Source organism: Neoarius graeffei, chromosome 23 (assembly GCF_027579695.1).
Source record: "Neoarius graeffei isolate fNeoGra1 chromosome 23, fNeoGra1.pri, whole genome shotgun sequence".
In the NCBI taxonomy this organism is placed as follows: Eukaryota; Metazoa; Chordata; class Actinopteri; order Siluriformes; family Ariidae; genus Neoarius; species Neoarius graeffei.
This window is the reverse complement of record NC_083591.1, coordinates 59,143,386-59,164,742: the sequence shown is the minus strand read 5'-3', so window position 1 is coordinate 59,164,742 and position 21,357 is coordinate 59,143,386. Positions and strand designations below refer to the sequence as shown.

At 42.9% G+C, this 21,357-nt stretch overlaps 1 protein-coding gene across 2 annotated transcripts in view; it reads left to right on the top strand.

The window, feature by feature from the left end:
- zfyve9a (zinc finger, FYVE domain containing 9a) overlaps positions 1-21,357 on the top strand; it is a 32,700-nt gene that overhangs the window by 3,876 nt on the left and 7,467 nt on the right. The window contains exons 2-18 of one of the 2 annotated variants that reach the window (XM_060906546.1): positions 601-694; positions 1,335-1,442; positions 5,448-6,904; positions 9,270-9,369; positions 12,287-12,463; positions 13,397-13,563; positions 13,692-13,788; positions 16,347-16,469; positions 16,877-17,032; positions 17,337-17,561; positions 17,893-17,975; positions 18,092-18,196; positions 18,354-18,504; positions 18,665-18,745; positions 19,575-19,737; positions 20,069-20,174; positions 20,369-20,539. In XM_060906546.1, coding sequence (XP_060762529.1) covers positions 1,373-1,442; positions 5,448-6,904; positions 9,270-9,369; positions 12,287-12,463; positions 13,397-13,563; positions 13,692-13,788; positions 16,347-16,469; positions 16,877-17,032; positions 17,337-17,561; positions 17,893-17,975; positions 18,092-18,196; positions 18,354-18,504; positions 18,665-18,745; positions 19,575-19,737; positions 20,069-20,174; positions 20,369-20,539 — 3,432 coding nt within the window. In that variant the 5' untranslated portion in view covers positions 601-694; positions 1,335-1,372. Of the gene's footprint in view, positions 1-600; positions 695-1,334; positions 1,443-5,447; positions 6,905-9,269; positions 9,370-12,286; positions 12,464-13,396; positions 13,564-13,691; positions 13,810-16,346; positions 16,470-16,876; positions 17,033-17,336; positions 17,562-17,892; positions 17,976-18,091; positions 18,197-18,353; positions 18,505-18,664; positions 18,746-19,574; positions 19,738-20,068; positions 20,175-20,368; positions 20,540-21,357 lie in introns of both variants that reach the window. The other variant, XM_060906545.1, reaches the window with a different exon arrangement.

Below are 21,357 nucleotides of genomic sequence, written 5' to 3'. Positions count from 1 at the left end.
GTGTGGTGTATTATCCACTTTCTCATTCTCTCCCATTGGGTTTGTACCCCAAGATGTAAATGGTTTGGTCTGACAGTGGTGTCCCCCCCCCCCCCCCCGGAATGAATGGTTTGTCCTGACGGTATCTCCCTCATCTCCTTCCTTGTGAGACTCCTCTCGTCTGAGTCGGGCTGCCAGTGAAGCACAGCTCGGATCTTTAACTTGCTGTAAAATGTGTCGACTTGGCTGGTTTATAAAGTTGCTGATTGGCAGAATCTCGCGTCTCTGGAGTAATCCGTCACGCCACTTCTCACTTCTCCTGTATGAGCTGCATTCTCTAAAATCCACTTGATATCAGTGACACGCTGTGTGATTGTGGAGCTTTCCAAACCACCATTTTAATATCGTCCTGTATAACCTCATGGAGGGCGTCACTGCGAATCGAACTCAGGAACCAGAAACAGTTTAATTCAGCTTCAGCCAGACGAGCTGTTTGGGTTTTCCGATGTGCTGCATTCCATCCAACAGACTTTTAACCAAATCCAGTCCTGGTTCAAAGTGCCTGCGTTTGATTTAGATTTTATTTATTATTTATTTTGCTGGGTTTCCGTTTGGTTTTAGGTTTGGCTGTCTGGCGTATGCGAGACCAGATGAGGCTGAGATCAGGGCTGGTGAACGCATTTCTGGGGTATTACTGAAGAGGACCTGTGCACAGGTGAGAATCAGGATCTTGATCTTGGGGGAGTAAAAACATTTGGAGAAAATGTACTTGGAAATGTTCATAAAGTCTCTCACAAGAATTGTGGAATCTGGCTAAAGCACTATTCTTATATTTCTACTCGTTCTGTTGATTTAGGCTGAGTGATTTAATGATAAAATATAATTTCACGATACTTTTAAACATTTACAAAATATGTAATGCGTATCATGATCTAAGGATTTATAAACAAACTGACAATGAAAGGCTTTTTACACTAAAATGTTTGTTTATTGGTATTTTATTGAATCTCAAAATAAATTGGCAAATGTACAATTGTACGTAATTGTAAGAGTATACAATCTCAATGATTCAGTGTGAATAATTTGTTATAAAAATACTGATGATGCGATATCTCTGAAAAGTGTATTGCGATGTAATATTGATATTTCGATGAATTATATTGCTGTATCACTCGCCTCTAAAAGCCCTTGGTGAGTCTTTGATGTTGGTGATTAAAGCTGATCCTGCGCTGTTTTCTGGCTGTGATTGTCGCATGGTGTGAACACACATCAGACTGGTCCGGATGATCACAGGATATACTTAACGAATATTCAGTGGGTTAAACCACCCGTTAGTTAACGCTCTTCTCTCGCAGGTTCACGCTGCGCTCGGCAGAGTGGCGCTTCCTCCCCCATGGAGAATTACTTCCAGGCTGAGGCCTTTAACCTGGACAAAGTGTTGGATGAGTTTGAGCAGAACGAAGGTCTGTGAGCTCAGTTACACACACACCAGCATGATCAGGGCTCTTTAGATGGGTTTATACTGGTTTATTATTATTATTCAAATTTCCACATTTCTGTGTTTAAAAGCAAAAACATTCCTTTGGGTTTTGAAGATGTGAAGTCCGAGCGTTGAAGTTTTTAACGTGATGATTCTGCTCACTAAGGTTTGCAGAGATAGAAGCCAATTTGCAGGCTGTTAAAAATCTCACCGTTGTATGTTTTGAGTCAGTTTTTTGTTTTGATCATTTACACAGAAATATCAGCGAAAACCAGAAATCCCAGTTTCAAATTCAAACTGGTCGGGAGTCTGAGGCCCTGTCCACACGGCAACGGAATCAGGTGACTCCGATACAATTGCTTATCGTTTAGGCCTGGCGTCCACACGGCACCGGCGTTTTGGGTGCCCAAAACGCAATCTTTTTGAGAACGGGTTCCAGAGTGGAAAGATCTGGCAATGTTGCCGTTGTGAAGTCGTCTGGATGAGTAGAACGGATTTGTTTACGATGACGTCACAACCACATGACTGTGAGTGCTTCACGCCGGGTAGAAGTGTAACGAACTCGATGCGAGTTGTCAACAAATCCTATAACTTGGTTCATGAAACGCGCTTACAAAATATTTTCACTGTGAATATTTATTGTGTAATGGTGCAAAGTGAGAGAGAGAGAGAGAGAGAGAGTCAATCCCGCCAGCAAAAATAGGGAAAAAAAGGAGCGATCTCACCTCTTCAGATGATGGTTTAAGTCCTACAATACATTCCTCAAAAAGGGCGTAGAAGAGCAAATTAATCCATCAACGTGCAGCATTCAATTTATTCCGGACCATTAAAGACGCCGCCTTCCGCGTAGAATCATACGTCATCCTCGCCGCCATATTGGATAGGTCAAAGTGGAGAATAAAGATTAGCTGCGTTTAACTGTACCAACAGGTTTACTGTCCAAACGAGATCACATGGGATTACCTTTCACAGGTGAGACTGGAAAAATACTTTTCATTGTATTTGGTCATTATAATGTAATTTTACGAACAGATTTTCCTGACTTTGTGGCTAATATGAAGTCTCGCGCGTAATAGTTTGTGCATGCGTCCTTACTACTTCTATTGTTCTGGTGTCTCCGAAGGGACCGTCTTACAGCGCCCCTAGAGGTGTGGCATGTGTATTGCATCGTTTTCAGCAAGCGTTGCGTTGCCATATGGACCTGATATTTTACTGATCCGTTGCCCATTTTTAAATAACATCTCGTTGCCGTTGTCGTGTGGATGTAGCCTGAGAGAGCAAAATCTACTGTCTTCTCTTGGTGGGAGGGGAATTCTCTCACTATCTCCCCCCCCCCCCCCATCCCCCACTCTCCCTCACTCTCTCCCCTTTCCCTCTCTTTCTTTATCCCCCACTCTCCCCTTTCCCTTTCTTTCTCTATCCCCCACTCTCCCTCACTCTCCCCTTTCCCTCTCTTTCTCTATCCCCCACTGTCCCCTTTTCCTTTCTTCCTCTATCCCTCACTCTCTCCCCTTTCCCTCTCTTTCTCTATCCCCCACTCTCCCTCACTCTCTTTCTCCCCTTTCCCTCTCTCTTGATCCCTCTCTCTTGATCCCTCACTCTTTCTCCCTCTCTCTTGATCCCTCACTCTTTCTCCCCTTTCCGTCTATCTCTATCCCTCATTCTTTCTCCCTTTCTGTCTCTCTATCCTTCATTCTTTCTCCCCTTTCCCTCTCTATCCCCCACTCTCTCCCCTTTCTGTGCCTTTCTCTATCCCTCACTCTTTCTCCCCTTTCCCTCTCCCTCTTTCTTCCCTTTCCTTCTCTCTCTCTCTCTCTCTCTCTCTCTCTCTCTCTCTCTCTCTCTCTCATTTTCCCCCCTCCCTCTATCCCCCTTTCTGTCTCTCTATTGCCCCTTTTCCACCAAAGCAGTTCCAGGGCTGGTTCGGGGCCAGTGCTTAGTTTGGAACCAGGTTTTCTGTTTCCACTGACAAAGAACTGGCTCTGGGGCCAGAAAAACCGGTTCCAGGCTAGCACCAACTCTCTGCTGGGCCAGAGGAAAGAACCGCTTACGTCAGCGGGGGGGCGGAGTTGTTAAGACCAACAACAATAACAAGACCGTGAAAGATCGTCATTTTTAAGCGACGAGAAGCCGCAGCTGTACAAACGCGAAGTCATTTATTATTATTATTGTTGTTGTTGCTGCTGCTGCTTCTTCCGTGTTGTTTTTGTTTCGATATTCGCGCCAAGGTTTATGCAAATGTAGCGACGTAACTGACGTATACAGCGATGTAATGATGTGGCTTCCCTTAGCACCGCGAGCTATGGAAAAGCAAACTGGTTCTCAGCTGGCTCACAAGTTGAACGAGTTGTGAACCAGCACCGAACCAGCCCTGGAACTGATTTGGTGGAAAAGGGGTATCTATCTCCCTCTTTATCCCTTCTCCGTCTGTCTCTCTCTCTCTCTCTCTATCTATCTATCTATCTATCTATCTATCTATATATATATATATATATATATATATATATATATATATATATATATATATATATCCTCCTTCTCTTTCTCCCCTCTCCCTGTCTCCCCCTCTTTCATATATATATATATATATATATATATATATATATATATAATATATATCCCTCCCTCTATCCCTTCTCTTCCCCCCTTTCTCTATCCTCCCCTTCCTTCCCTCTCTTTCTCCCCTCTCTCTGTCTCTCTATCCCCCCTTCTCTCTCTCTCTGGCTTCACGTGTCTCAGAGGAAGCTTGTGTTGCCCTTCACATTCCCGGGTTTGTATCTGTCGTGTTACTGGGAGAACTGGCCGGTGGGTGGGTGTTTAATTGAATAAAATAAAAACTCACTTGGGCAGAAAATTGAGGGGAAATAAAAAAAAAAAATCTGTGAAAAGCATCCTGTGTGAATTTAAAAAAAAAATGCTCGAATTAAAAAAATGACTTTCCAATTTGTTACTTTGTGTTGCTTCAAAAAGTGTCTGAATAAAATGTGATCTGAACAGTGTGTGTGTGTGTGTGTGTGTGTGTGTGTGTGTGTACACACACATTAACATTCAGATACATTAATATGTCTATAACAAAGCACTCTTAACTAGTGATTATATTCCTGTAACTGCACTCCAAGTGTTTCATAACATTTAAGCCACAGCAGTTTGTCAGTGATTTCAGTAATGGAGTAAAGAAGAGAAGCAGTGTGTGTGCTATGTTTATCCATTTATAGTTATGTAGTTGTATTTAATCTTGTTTAATCAACACGACCTAACGTTCCTGATTCTGGAGAGTTTAATGCAGTGTATGTTTTGCAGGTACATCTTATTAGAGAAGGCAATCCCATACTTATGTTCATCATTAAAAAAACAAAACCTGGAGGATAGAACGGTTTCTCTGAGTGATGGTGCAGCTTCCTGATGCTGGTAGAAGTGGTGTCGCGTGCTAAATGAGGCTAATTGGGAATCAACGTTTCCCAAAGGACTTTTGACTGGCTCTTCTTTTTTTTTTTTTTCTTAGAGATTTTAATTGATGTCATAGAGCCAAGAACATGCACTTTACCAAGTTACGGTCAAAGAAACTCTCACTTCTAATTTTAACTTTTTGATTTATGGAAGCACTTTTCATTTTGTGTAAGTCTAGAGATCTAATTAAATTATTTTATAAACACCAGAATGCACATTAACCTCCTTTAGCATCCGTGTTGAGCATCGTCCTCTGAAGATTAAAAGGGTGATTTGTGAACACCCGAGTGGACCGAGAGAATAATTGTTGTTAAAATGAAAGTATGCTTGCGTTTTCTTTAAGAGAAAAGCCCTTCCACGTTCCAGAGCATTTCTGTCAGATTGAAAAATGGATTTCACAGCAAGGACTTAATTGACCCACTTCTGTTCTGACCTCATTTCCCAATTTATCTGTCATTTCTTTCATTCTTTCACCCGTCCTTCAGAACCAGTTCTCCTTCCACGTACTAATGTGTTCCCTGTTTGTTGGTGTCACTTGTAGATGAAACGGATACTCCTACACTTACTGACACCAAGTGGACTCAGATTCTCGCTCCACCAGCTCACCTGTTGTCCCTGAACCCTGCACTGACTAATGCTGATCTCAGTCCGCGAGACAGCCCTCTCAATCTCAATTTCAAACCTCTGCTAGAACCTTTGACTTCTGGCAGCTCTTCCGTGGTAGAGGTAACTGTGCCTGATGTGAAGCAGGAACCAGAGACGTGGAGTGAAGAAAGGCCAGTGGATATCCACAGTCCCCCTCTGCTCCAGCCCAACATTGGCAAGCTGGTCAGCGCTGACAGTCAAGTGCTGGATTCTCCTCCTGCCACAAGGAGGACAGCTGAGAATGGGTGTCCGTCCAAACTAGAGTGCAATGGGGTTAATGAGGTTCCTCAGCCAAGAGATGACCCAAATTCTCCTCCTACAGATTCACCCAGCATCCTAGACTCAGGTGTTGGTCACCAAAGGCAACAGCAGGACAATGTTGCTGAGCAGGATAACTCCCGTTTTAATGATGATGGTTTTTCAAATCCTGAGCAAGGGCTTGGCCGAGGGGAGTCAGGCTTGAACAATGGTTCTTTGTCGGTTGAGATGGAGTCTGAGGGCATTGAGGAAGTTGCCAGAATGGACTCTCATTTTGCTCTTCCAAAAGGGGGCAATTCTGAGAAAGGGGAGAAGCTTCTGCAAGAACCTGGTAGTGGCACACAGGAACTTGTAGTTGACCAAGAGTGTCACACTGTAAACACTATTCCGAACGGAACTGTCCTCAAGACGGAGAGTTTTGAACAAGATAAATTGGTTGTAAAAGAGAAAGAAACAAAGAATCAAGATTTGTTCCTTGAATCGCCACAGAACGAGAGAGCTTATCCTAATGGCCTGGCTGAAAAAAGTGAAGATCAACGGATCCACCTTCCTCCAGCCCTTTTAAAGGAAGACTCGATAACTGAGGAGAAGGAGATGGAGGAGAGCAAACAGGAATGCTGCGAGCCTAACCGAGGCTCTGAGACGAGCTCCAAACTCAACAATGGTCGATTGCAACTGGTCAGCGTTCCCTACGGTGGTGCAAGGCCCAAACAACCTGTCAGCCTGAAGCTGCAGATCCCTCGATCTTTCTCGGGTCAAGTCCAAAACGAACTTGGTTCCACTGGCAGGAATAAGAACCTGGAGGCCCAGTGCAGGGCAGGTGGCCTTGAGTCATCTTGTGGGGGAACAGAATCTAGGGCCGCTCGAGTCAACGTAGAGAGTGGAGATGGTTCCTCGGGCTTGCACATCCCCTCTGAGAACCCTGACAATGATCTCCAAGCAGGTCAGCAGGGAGCTCTTGCAAGGAAACCTTTCAGTTCTCTTGGTGAAGTGGCTCCTGTCTGGGTGCCGGACTCTCAAGCACCAATCTGCATGAAGTGCGAAGTCAAGTTCACCTTTACAAAGAGAAGACACCACTGTCGGGCCTGTGGCAAGGTAATGATTGTTCTTTATTGCTAAAATGGGTGATTTTGGGTAAAATCAAGGGCTCTGGATTAGTGCCCTGGTAGCCCGAGGATTTCAAGGCTGCACTTACGAGTAAAAAGCTGAGAGTACCGCACTACCTCCTTCCCAGGAAGCCTTCTTGAAAGTTTGCTTGCTGTTGAGGTTAATTTTGTTGTTCTTGTGTACTCAAAGTCTGAATAAAGGGTCACGCTCCAATTTCTGCATGTTCTAAGCCTGAATTTATCTGCTTTTGATGTAACAGAGCAGGGTGGGGCTAGGTGGTCATCTGCACCAATAACAAGGCAGATGGTGCTCTTTTTTTCAACCTGATGTTCATCAAATACGACATCTCGCATTTAATTGTTCTGTTAATGTCTGAGATAATTAGGGGGTAAAAGATAACTCAGTGAGTGAAAGCAAGCCAAGTGAGCAAACATAATGAGTGTACGTGAGTGAAAGCTGATCTAGCAAGTGAACCCTATTATGCTTCCCAAGCAGTCTCCTGTCCCAGCACTAACCAGGCCCTTAAGGTGCACGGGTGTGGCTCCGATCTCTGTTTCAGTAGCCCTCAGCCTCTCGCCTATTCTACAGCTTGGGTTACGGTAGGGGGCGGGTCCTCTGGTAACCGCGAGAGTGCGTCTGTATTGCAGAGTGCCTTGCCAGATGGCAGTAGGTACCATTTTAATGATTGTCTTTTGGTATGACCCAACTGCAAATAGAACTCACGATCTCCCGGTCGAGAGGCGGACACGCTAACCACTAGGCCAGCTCGCGGTAAACCCTACTGTGCTAATCCTATAATTAATCGCTGCTACATGGAGGTTAAACAGTCCCGCTTTTTGTCGCTTTGGTGCTGTAGCAGTCTTGGGGTCTCGTCCTCATTAACACGTATGTTTTGAGTGCTTATTTTTAGAAAAGTTTCCCATCTACAATTAAACGTAATAAAGAAAACGACATGCTGGACCTGACCTTTCCACCATCTGTTTTTGATGTTGCAGTTGCATGGCGTTTCGGTCGTTAGAGAGAAAAACAGTGGATGAAAGAAACCAGACCGCATTAAAACTAAAATCGCTAACAGAGAAAACGGAATTAGTTCCATCGTCTCGGTGTTGTGGAGATCACATGACGCCAATGTTTAGACAGGCTACGTTTTTTCTTCTCCCCCCACAAAAAAACGTTTCATGTTTGTTGACTTTTGGAGAGTGGATTTGAAAACTTGCCTCAGACAGAGGGCTGTCAATCAAGCACACATCAGAATATTAAGCCACACCCATTAGACCAGTTCTCAGATGGGGATGGTCACTGAGTTGTGCTGGTCTTCAAGGTCTTTTTTTTTTTTTCCCCCCCAACCATATTCCGTTTAACAGCTTGTTTTGAATTGACTGAAGCTTTTCACCTGCAGCGTAATGCAGCTGCCACGACTGATCATCAGTAAACAAGTCGAAAACCGTATCGTGTACTTAAAAATGATGTACAAAGTGAAGGCGTGTTGTGTAGCGAGTTGTTTCGTAATGTGACGCCCTGAACACCGTGTAGTGTAAGAACCGATTGTGGGATGTAGAAGACCTGAGAACTTCTCCAAAGTCTTGAGGGAGAAGACCCTGCTGATGCTGGGTTTTAAAATAACTCCTGGCCTGCGGGAAACGCCTTGTAATTTCCCATGGGGATAAAACAAACCGCTGCTGGTGATGACAGAAACACAGGCCAGAACAACCGCGAGCACAAAGTGAAAATGGAACAGAGGCGAGGGTGAGGTGTGATGTTCAGGCTGATGGACACCGCCGACTGACAGGTAGAGAGGTGACGTTAGAAACGGCTACAACGCAACATGTATAAGATTTAACTAATGTAGTCCGAATAGAATAATCGTCCTCCAACCTGTTCACTCCATCCTGAGCAGGAGATTAAGGAGATTTGCTTTGGAAAGTTTACTATAGGGGTGAATGTTCACGGGATTCCAAAACTAACGAACCTAAATGAACACCATGAAGTTTCTGTGAAGCCAAAGCCTTTCGGTTTCTCCTCCTGATTTAGCACCACGCCCACAAATCCATGCTCAGTCAGTGCTTTGGTCTATTTTCATGTTTGTTTTCTTGACTTTAGTTGTTCCAGTCAGTCAGAGTCTCTCGATGTTGTTGGAGTTAGTGGAGGCAGATGGACGGGCAAATTTGTTTAAAAGAAAATGTTTAATTGTTAATTTTAATGGAGCAACAACGAGGAACATTTCACAACAGCAGCACAAAATCTGCCTTCATAATTATAGCGACTTATTAATTTGTAAAATAAATTATTAAAACGAGGAGATTTGTCTCAAACAGCTCCAGTGATTATAGTGTGTGTGTGTGTGTGTGTGTAGGTTTTCTGTGCCGCATGCTGCAGTCTGAAGTGCAGGCTGATGTACATGGACAGGAAGGAGGCGCGAGTCTGTGTGACGTGTCATCACACTTTAACCAGCGGTGAGAAATTGAAAGCCGTGTTTTAAACCTCACTGAGCGATGCGTTTACCGAATGAGATGTTTTCTTCTTAATTTTTTTAAATCTACCTTTTTTTAAAAACTTTTTTGTAATTTTATGTAGCTATAAAGTCAATGTAGTGTATAAAGTTTCACTGTTGTGTGTTGCACAGGATCAGAAACATTAGTTTTGCTTTTTTTTTTTAAATAAAAGAAACATTTTCAGCTGACCACTGGGACAAAATAAATCATGAAAAGGATTTGATTTTAAAATGTATAAAATTTTTCACCTTTCTACCACAAACATAAATAATTATTCTGCTTATCTCAAAAATAATCTCACCGTAAACATGATCTAAATTAATAATGTACATCTAGAGCTCATCTCTGTTTTTCAGATAAATAAAAGACAAAAGGAATGAAAACGAATTAATATTGATGGAGAGAATAAAATGTTTCAAAGGGAAATAAATTATCTGGACTGAGAGACGGCAATCTAAAAAGACAAATCAAATGACAATGAAATGATAAAGCATTTGTTTTTTTTTAAATAGATTTTAAGGATGGTACTGATCCCAGTATACCCAGTATCATTATCAGGCCGAAACCAGCAAAAACGTGTTGGATCAGATACCAGATTCTGTAACAAACAGCAAAGACTGGAATTAAATTTGGAAAGGAAAATTATTTTTGGAACTGGAAATGTTTACACACAGACTTGATAGGTTTTTTGTTCTTTTTTTTTAAAAATTATTATTTTTAAGAAAACTATATCAGATTACTGATGCTCAGTATCAGCATCAGGAAAGAAAAAATTGGTATGTCGTGCATGTTTTAATTTTTCTTTTTCGGATTATATTAATAATGTTTGTTGCTTCTCATTAATAGCAGCTGTGGGAGTGTGAGCCACAAATCAAAAATGATGATATCCAAATAAAGGCAAGGCAAGTTTATTTCTATAGCACATTTCATACACAGTGGCAGTTCAATGTGCTTTACAGAAGTAAAAGCAGAACAGTAAACAATAGAAAATAAAATTACATAAAATAATTGGGGAAGAAAAATAATAAGAATTAAACAATAGTAGAAATAAAATAATAAAATGAAATAAAGTTAATCAGCCTCGAGATTAATTATTATGGGTTTAACTCCTAAAGCGTGCTCTTCCCATGGCTCTTCCACGAGGATCACCAAAAATCGTCCCGCAGACACAATCTACGAGGATCACCAAATAAAATCGTCCCGCAGACAAAATCTACGAGGATCACAGTAACAAAGAATTAAAGTAAAAGTAAAATCATTAAAATCCAAGATTAAAAAGAAATTAAAATAAAGTAAAATCATTAAAATTAAAATAAATTATGTTAAAGGAAATTAATTACTTAGGTAAAAATTAATCAAGTGAAAGCATCTGAAAACAGCTTTGTCTTGAGCCTGGATTTAAAACTAACAACAGTAGGAGCATTTTTGATCTCATCTGGAAGTTGGTTCCAAAGCTTAGCAGCATAGCAACTAAAGGCTGCTTCACCACACTTCGTTTTGACAGCTGGTATTACTAGCAAGTTTTTCTCCTGTGATCTTAGAGACCTAGTTGGTGCATATAATTGAAACATATCCAGTAGGTAGCTGGGTCCCATCCCATTTAATGTTTTAAATAGAAGAAGTAATGCTTTAAAATCAATTCTATAGCTCACTGGGAGCCAGTGCAGAGACCTTAGGATTGGAGTGATATGGACGACCCTTTTTGTTCTTGTAAGAACCCTTGCTGCTGCATTTTGGATTAGTTGAAGCTCTTTGATGGTCTTTTTTGGAAGACCTGTGAAAAGGCTATTGCAGTAATCAACCCTACTGGAGATGAAAGCATGAATAAGTTTTTCTAGATCATGTTTTGACATGAGACCCCTGAGTTTAGAAATGTTTTTTAGGTGATAGAATGCAGACTTTTTTACCACTTTCATATGACTGTTGAAGTTAAGTTCGCTGTCAATAAGGACACCAAGGTTTTTGACAGTATCCTTTGCTTTAAGCCCCTTAGTTTCAAGAACAGTGGCAATCCTAAGCCTTTCCTCCTTTTTGCCAAATATAATTGCTTCAGCTTTATCTGCGTTCAGCTGAAGAAAATTGAGAGACATCCATTTGTTAATTTGGTCAATGCATCTATGAAGAGACTCAAGAGGGGCATAGTCATTAGGTGACATAGCTAAGTAAAGCTGAGTGTCATCTGCATAGCTATGGAAGTTTATTGAGTTATTCATAATAATTTGTCCAAGTGGGAGCATATAAAGGTTGAATAGTAATGGTCCCAGGATTGAGCCCTGGGGAACCCCACAGTTCAAGGACACTGGTGATGAACTGTGGCCTCCAATGGCCACATAAAAAAATCTTTGTTGTAGGTAGGATTTTAACCAGTTGATTACTATACCAGTAAATCCAACCCAATGCTCCAGTCGATGTAACAGTATGGAATGATCTACCGTGTCAAATGCAGCACTTAAGTCTAAAAGCACCAAGACTGATGTTTTACCAGCATCAGAATTAAGACGTAGGTCATTCATGACTTTAGTAAGAGCTGTTTCAGTGCTATGATTGGCACGAAAACCTGACTGAAACTTATCAAAACATCCGTTTAATGTCAGGAAGGCAGTTAATTGATTAAAAACAATTTTTTAAATTATCTTACCAACGAAATATAGAAAATAAAGTCGGAACGTCTGTTGATTCCTGCTGTTATAACACTGTTAGTCGTTTTACTGCTTTTGTAAATAAAATGTAGAAAAAAGCGCCGTTATGAGCTGAGTGATGGATGATATTCCTGGTGTGAGTTCCAGCCCAAATGTATGCAACTTTCACATTTCATTCTCGAGTCTCTCCATCCCTGGATGAGCGTTCCTGAATCTTTGTGCTTGTGGTCTGTTTTCAGCTCAGTCGTGGAAGAGCGCGGGGAACGGCTCCAGCCAGAGTCCGAACCCCAACAACCCGGCCGAGTACTGCTCCACCATCCCGCCCCTGCAGCAGGCCCAGGCGTCCGGCGCCCTCAGCTCTCCGCCTCCCACCGTCATGGTGCCTGTCGGAGTCCTCAAGCAGCCGGGCGCTGAGGGTAAACCGCTGCGTTCGTTATCCTCTTATACAGGCAGCTCCAGAAGTACTGGCACCCTTGATAAAAATGGGTTTGAATAAAATGGTTATAGGGGAAATATCTTTGTGGTTAATTATATTCATCTGACCTTGAGAGAAACCTTTAACTAAATGAACACAACCTTACTAAAAATAATTATTGGCACCCCACATTCCAGCCGTCCTCATGTTACACATGATTATGCACTCTGCGTCATGTGATGATTATGCTCTAGCGAAACAGGAAGTCATGCACAAACATCTAAACGCAGATGAACCCAAAACAGTCAGCGTAAATGAGAAAATGCCTCGGTTACATCTTGAGGTGTGCTGATAGTTGTGAAACGTGTTTTTGACTCCACTTCTGTAATAGACATTAAAGGTGCATTATACAGTAGCTTTATATTTTTGGAGCTAGTGGATTCATTTCACATTTGATTAAAGTACAATCTGTGTTCATATTTATGTTCCCATTTTATCGACTTTTTCTTTTTGGGGAATTCTTTTTACCCTTTTTACAGCCGAGCATGTAAACTTTTTTGTTTACTGTAAAATTTTTAAATATTTTATATATATATATTTTTATATAAATATTTAGTCGTTATTTTTCCACAGTGTATAAGCTCTTTGAGTTGCTGCAGATAAGGAGTAAGGAAATTGCCCTGTGTTATATAATAGTTTTATTCATCATTAAGGAATTAACATTACTTTATAATTAATCCAGATGCTGATTTAATAATTTTTAGTTTTGGTCAGTTAATCCTTATTATTGAGAGATGTTTTACGTAAAACTGTGACACATCCACTTGTTGGTAATCTGTGTATAAACCTAAAGTGTAATTTCCTATGTTTTTTTAAAATATATATTGGTGAAGGGGGGGGGAAAGACCATTTGTATATTTGGGACCTTTTGTAGGTTCTCTGTCTCGTGAGCAGAGAAGAGTTTGGTTCGCTGATGGTATTTTACCCAACGGAGAAACCACAGACTCCTCTAAAGGACCTGCTCCAAACCCACATTCGAGCCCCGCCCAGCCTCCGGCTGTGTCCCAAATCTCCAGCAAATCCACAGCCAGCACTCATGGGGTGAGAGGATGTTTTGTTTTAAGGAATATTATCATCTGTTCTGGTCCTAGATTAATCATGGGACTGCAGTGTATACAGTATCTGTGTGATTGAGCGTGGGTAATTCTGTCCCTTCTCGGACACCGTAGGTGACCCGCGGTCCCGGAGCTCCAGTGGGAAGCTCGGTCAGTCTGATCCCAGAGGACGGACTTCCTCCCATCCTCATCTCCACTGGAGTTAAAGGAGGTACGGGAGGCCACATCACAGGTGCTTTGCTCATCCTCACTGTTCACCTTCATCCTGCCTGCATGTGCATGTGACCACCACCATCATCAATATTACCACGCCCACCACCACCGTCAACATCGAGGGCATTACCACACCCACCACCACCTTCATCACCATCACGTTATTCCTCACACAGAAATAGAAACAGCAGAAATAATAATGCAAGACACATGAAGAGTAAATAAAAAGATGCACATGGATAGATGTGTGGATGGTTTGAGAGATGCATAGGGATGAAGAGTCAAGTTGAGTCAACTTTGTCAAATATGCTCTACATGCTCGACATACAGCACAGATGAAATTTCAGTCCTGTCTGACCCACGGTGCAAACAGGCAATGCAATAAATAAAAATAGAATAACTGAAAAACAATATAAACAGTATAAACACTCTAGATAAGAAATGGACATGTATACACACACATGTAAATTGGAGCAAAAGGACATAAAATAAACAGTCAAGGGCACTTGAGGTATAGCAGGTAAACATGAGATAAGCAGTATAAACAATAAACTAATAGCTGTTAAGGTGAGAGAGTGCAAATGAGCGAGGTAAAGTGAAATGTGCAGACCCTGAGTTCAGGGTGTTAATGAATGTTGAGAGAGAGAGAGAGTGAGTGTGTGTATGTGTGTGTGTTGGGGGCGAGACTGTGAGGGTGCCATGATGTCAGATGCTGAGGGGGGGCAGGGGGGAGTGCGGGCAGAATCTGTGGCGGGGGCAGAGGGGGGAGGAGGGGCAGAACAGGGAGGGAGTTGAGCCTCCTGACCGTCTGGTGAAAGAAACTGTTCTTGAGCCTGCTGGTTTTGGCCCGGAGACTCCGCAGTCTCCTCCCCGACGGCAGCAGGCTGAAGAGGCTGTGAGATGGGTGGGTGGGGTCACCTGCAATCCTGATGGCTTTGCGGGTGAGGCGGGAAGAGGTGGATGGATGGATAGGTGATTAGATACAAAATTATACATTAACTAAACAGATGGATAAATGGAAAGATGTATCGATAAATGTTTAGATACATACACGGATGGATGGATGGATGGATGGACAGATGTCAGTGGTTTGATAGATGAATGGATTAATGGATGCACAGATGGATAGATGGAAGTACTCTTGGGTAGATGGAGAGAACAGATGGACTGATGGATGGATGGATGGATGGATGGATGGATGGATACACAAATGGATTGATGGAAGCATCAGTGAATTGATGGATAGATGCATGGATGGATAGATGGATACATGTTCAGATGAGTGGATAGATTGATGGATGGATGAATGCATGCACTGATGGATAAATGGACTGATAGAAGCACCAGTGTGTAGATGGATAGATGTTTATAAGGATGGGTAACATGGTGGATGTATAGACGGACAGGCAAACATTAATATACAGGTGCGCGCACACCATAATTACTGTATGACTTTAACAACATTTACTCCAGCAGTATACATGACGGCTGTTAATCCCGGTGCAGTGTGACATCATACTGATGTATTGAGGTATTTCACCTGACGTCACAGGGTCACGTGACGCCCCGGTGTCCGCCATTTTGGACGGCAAGCTAGCTAATGTCAACAACAGTAGCTGGTATGTTACTGTAGCAATGTTTACGTTCAGTCATTTGGATGACTGTTAAAACCTTTCAGTCTCAAGTTTTTCCTTTACTGGATTTACTAGTTTACTGAGCCAGCCAGCCCCGGAGCGCTAGCCAGCCAGCCGGCCCCGGAGCGCTAGCCAGCCAGCCGGCCCCGGAGCGCTAGCCAGCCAGCCGGCCCCGGAGCGCTAGCCAGCCAGCCGGCCCCGGAGCGCTAGCCAGCCAGCCGGCCCCGGAGCGCTAGCCAGCCAGCCGGCCCCGGAGCGCTAGCCAGCCAGCCGGCCCCGGAGCGCTAGCCAGCCAGCCGGCCCCGGAGCGCTAGCCAGCCAGCCGGCCCCGGAGCGCTAGCCAGCCAGCCGGCCCCGGAGCGCTAGCTAGCCAGCCAGCCAGCCCGCCCCGGAGCGCGCTCAGTAAACTAGTAAATACAGTAAAGGAAAAACTTATAACGGGCCATGTCTCAACAGACTAAGAAGTTATTTCAATGACATTTAATAACATTTTGTTTATCCTGAGGACCGAAAGTAAATGAAAATGTGAACAAATCTTAGCTGTCAGTGAACAATCCTGGTGGAAGCAGGTAAACGTCGTTCTCTAAGCCTGCTAACCTCAATTTTTGCAAATACCTCTCCCTCTGCTCGCCCTGTAAATGCCCTACGTCGCTGGATAGTGAAGGTGTTTTCTGCATCTCGCTCCTTTTTTCTTTTGTTTTTCGTTTGTCGCCTTCCTCGCATTCAAACTGATTCGAGCCGTGCCGTCCAAAATGGCAGCATCACATGACTTGGTCACGTGAGTGAAATACCTCAATACTGAATTATAAATCTCCATGCCCTGCCCTGCCCAACCCCACCCCCTCTCTCCATCATGCAGTGTGTGTGTGTGTGTGTGTGTGTGTGTGTGTGTTAGTTAATGCAGCATGGTTTCTCACTGCAGATTACGCGGTGGAGGAGAAGCCGTTGGAGGTCCTGCTTCTTCAGCAGCTGGAGGAAGGAGGCCCCGAGCCGCTGGTGTTTGTGCTCAACGCTAACCTGCTAGCCATGGTTAAGCTCGTCAACTGTAAGCACAAATATGCCACTTTCAGGTGGTTTGGGATTATTTAATACCATCACTGGAGCTGTTACAGGAAGTAAAATCAAGTATCTCTATAATTTTTTTTCATTTTATTAAAAAAATTCCATCCCTAATGTCAAAACACAGAAGCAAGCAAATAAATAAATTTAAATATTCCGTCCCTGATCCTGAAGCACTCCTGGTGAATGGCTGAACGCTTTCTTCTCCAAAAAAAGTATATATTCTTTATATTCTGATTATCTCACAATCTCTCACACCTTTATTCACTGAATCCCATTAATGGAGGATGAAAGATCAAGAGTGAAATTTCAATTAATAGTAAAGAACTAAAGACGTGTAGATCGTGTAAACCTGCTCTGACGTCTGCTTTTTCTCTCACCGTCGCTGTACAGATGTAAACAGGAAGTGCTGGTATGTGATGTCGAAGGGCATGCACGCTGTGGGCCAGGCCGAGGTGGTGGTGTTGCTGCAGTGCCTCCCTGATGAGAAGAGCATCCCGAAAGACATCTTCAGCCATTTTGTGCAGCTTTATCAGGAAGCTCTCGCAGGTAAACCCTGAATGGATGGAGTGATGCAGATTATTAAGAAGTGAAAAACAGCAGGAGGGTGGAGTTAAACACGATTACATTTCCCTAACACAATCCTCCTGCTGTTATGGCATCTCAGAGGGGTGCCAGTAATTATGCACCAGACATTTGGAAGGAGAAATGGAAATTAGTTTCATGACAAGGATGTAGTTTTGAGCTGATTTGGCCACCTGATGAGCAGTTTGTCTGTTAGCTGTTTTTATATACCTCATATATACATGATTTGTTTTAACTCCGCCCACACATTTCCCCCTCCTCCGTACAGGAAACGTGTTGAGCCACCTGAGCCACTCGTTCTTCACACAGAGCTTCCTGGGCAGTAAGGAACACGGTGGGTTCCTCTACATCACCCCGACCTTCCAGTCTCTCCAGGACCTCCTGCTGCCCAACCCGCCCTTCCTGTTCGGGATCTTGGTGCAGAAGTGGGAGACGCCGTGGGCCAAAGTGTTCCCCATCCGCCTCATGCTGCGCCTCGGAGCCGAGTACCGCTGTGAGTGTCGGGCGAGCGAGTGCCTGGCTAATAAACAAAACCTTCCAAACCTGTCCATAATTATTTTTCCTTTTAAAAACACTTTCTCTGTACTTCTGTGTAGGGGCGGGGCTAAATGAGCTCAATTTATGATATTTATTTAACAGGATGGGAGATGATACAAAAAATTCCTCTGTAACGATGCTTTTGACATGAAGATATTACTGGGTTTTATATTTGTTTGTTTGTAAAATGTTACAAAGAATTTTTCTGTTCTCTTCCTACTGAACAACTGGTGTCTTGTGGATTTAATTAAGGATACTTTTTTTTTGTGTGTGTGTGTGTGTGTTAGTTTATCCCTGTCCGTTATTTAGCGTGCGCTTCAGAAAGCCTCTTTTTGGAGAAACTGGTCACACCATCATCAACCTGCTCGCAGTGAGAACATTAACACAGTCTTAATCCATCCATCTCAGGAAAACCTGTTAGTTTTTGTGGAGTAAACACCGTGTGTGTGTGTGTGTGTGTGTGTGTGTGTGTGTGTGTTTTTACAGGACTTCAGGAATTATCAGTACACGTTACCGGTGGTCAGAGGTCTGGTGGTGGACATGGAAGTGAGAAAAACCTGCATTAAAATCCCCAGTAATCGCTACAACGAGGTGAAAACACACACACACACCTCTTGACAGCACTGAGGAACTACTTCCTCTTTTTTTTCTTTTTTTTTAAAGCCAACTAACAAAAATTTTGCCTTCTCTGCTTCATATGAGTTTAAACCTTGTGTGTGTGTGTGTGTGTGTGTGTGTGTATTTTCAGCTCATGAAGGCCATGAACAAGTCGAACGAGCACGTGTTGGCGATGGGGGCGTGTTTTAATGAGCGGGCCGACTCCCACCTTGTGTGTGTGCAGAACGATGATGGAAACTACCAGACGCAGGCCATCAGCATCCATCACCAACCTCGCCAAGGTGGGGTACATCATCAGAGGAAAATAATCAACGTACAGGCTTCACTGTAACTCCGTGTTCACAGAATTGACTCGCCTCGCTTCCTGGTTTTGTTCAGACACCGAGGCTTGTGTGTTTATTATTTTGGCTCATTCCTCCCCTCTTGTTTGTGTTGCTATAGTAACAGGAGCAAGTTTCTTTGTCTTCAGTGGAGCTCTGAAGGCCTCGTCTGGGTTTTTGGCCAAAACCAGTATTGTTGAAGGTACGACTTCGACTTCAGCAGTGAATATGGGTCACTGTGGAGTCTAAATTATGCCTCTTAAATTTTTGTCTCTCTCACACACGTTCTTATTTCTTGCAACACACCACTTCAGACTGGTGTTTCTTTTCCTGCTTTTACACCACGTTGATCATGTGTTCTCACTCATGATTGGCACCAGCAGGAACTAACGGTACTCGAAAACTGTGCTGCTGATCCTTTATGAGAAACTGCTTCATCGTCATAATGTTTGAAAACACACACACACACACACACACACACACACACACACACACAGAGCCCGGCTTGTTAGTTCTGTTTTTGTTATTTCTCCAAAACTGCAACAATCAGCTGAAATTAAAGTCATTTCTTATTTTCTCCCAAAGCAAAATTTTACCCTTTTATTTTTAATTTTTTAAAATTTTTTAAAAAATAGCCAATTATGATTAAACCCACAAAAACGGGCGGGGAAATGACAGAAAAGCAAAACGTATTAGCACGGATGTTTTCTGCACGAGATTTCCATTGACTGTTTAATATTTGGTGTGTAAATGTCTGAATTGTGACCAAATGTGTGGTTTCTGTTGATAGCCTGGTGAGAAACCATAGCAACAGCAATAAATTAAAGGTAGGACACGCCCACTAGTGGAAAGCATAAAGCGATTTGAGTGACACATCAGCTTTGTTCTCCTTTATTTGGTCCAAAATAACTTCAGCTTTTATTTATTATTATTATTTTTTTAAACAATGGGACACTGAGACGTCATCTAGGGACGATGATGATGTCGTCCAGTCATTGATGTATGTCAGTAATAGAGCGTTCCTCTGCCAGATGGTGTGATGGTTCAGATCACAGCAGAGACGATGGAGGACCTGCGCCAGGCTCTGCGAGAGATGAAGGATTTCACCATCGTGTGTGGAAAAGCCGATCAGGAGGAAACGCAGGAGAACGTCCACATCCAATGGACAGAGGACGACTTGAACTTCAACAAGGGGTGAGGAACTCCATCAGAAGGTGGTGATTAATTCTCTAGAACAGCAGCTCCGATAGTACTGCAGCTGTGAATCACAGGTTTAGATCAATGCCCTCGTTCTCATACATCACTGTTTCTATGGTAACCGCTCATTCACAGACTGTTATCTGTAACATTTCTGGAAGGAGTCTCCAGTGTCAGAGGAAAAGCTGGAACTTTAATTTTTCATGCTTGAGTTACTTGTAAAAGTGTATCTATAAAGGGATTAAAAGTATGATGTGTCAGTAAGAGCTGTGTTGTGTAGCAGCTTTTAACCCATTAATATGCAGCTTAAATTTTTGTGTGTTCACAGAGTGATTAGTCCGATTGATGGCAAGTCGATGGAGTCGATAACGAGTGTAAAGATTTTCCATGGATCCGAGTACAAAGCCAATGGGAAAGTTATCCGCTGGACCGAGGTGCTTTCAGTTCTGTCCCGCTGTTTTCTGTTTATTACTCGTTAAAAAATGAAAATGTCCCCACGTAGTCAGTCAGCTGACTTTTTTTTTTTTTCCCTGCTGAAGCTTTGAGACTCTGTTTGAGGTGAAAGTGGACGCTGTAAACGTTTAGTTTTCGGTGCTTTGTTGTTAATCTTGCGTCTCTGTCTGTGCAGGTGTTTTTCCTGCAGAGTGAGGACCAGACTAACGGGGACCCTGCGGATCACAGCCGGCTGACGGAGAACGTAGCGAGAGCCTTCTGCATGGCCCTGTGTCCTCACCTGAAACTGCTGAAAGAGGACGGCATGGCCAAGCTGGGGCTCCGCGTCACCCTGGACTCGGATCAGGTCAGAATCCACGTAAACATGTACCGTATTTTCTGGACTGTAAGCCGCTACTTTTTTCCTAGGTTTTGAACCATGCGGCTTATACAAAGGTGCGGCTATTCTGTGGATTTTTCTTCCACCGCTAGGGGCGCTCTAACCGGAAGTAGAATCAAAAATAAGATAGACGAAAAATCAATGCAAAGAAGAATTAGCAGATCTTTAGCAGATAGAACACGCACGACAAATTACTAACTGGTAATTATTTTCAAATCCAGCGAAGATGATTAAAGTGACTTGTGGTTTCAAACACAGGAGAAATGAAGGTAAATAAATACCGGTTATTTTCTCTTGGTTCTGTTCCGTTTTAATCAGCAAAGTTGCTGCCGTGTTAAAAGGCACTGTTCGGAAAGAATCTGTTCAGGTACATACATGTACATTTACAGTACAAAATCGTTCTGTACATGCAGTAAATATCTAATTTTTCAACATAGATATCTGCGGCTTATAGCCCGGTGCGGCTTGTATATCTTTTTTTTAATTTTTTTTTTAAAAATAGAGCGGATGCGGCTTATATACAGGTGCGCTCTATAGTCCAGAAAATACGGTAAATCTGCAATAACCCAGCGTCTTATACCTGGAAATATGAACACCACTCGTGTTGTATTTTGTGTGCACACACACACACACACACACACACACACACACACACACTTAATATTTCACAAATGATGACGAGCTCTCAGTTTGGGAAGGAGAACCCAAAAACTGAATCACACACAAACTGTAAAAACGTCAGAACTGGAACTTCAGCAACGATTACAGTGCAGCGTTTAGGATTC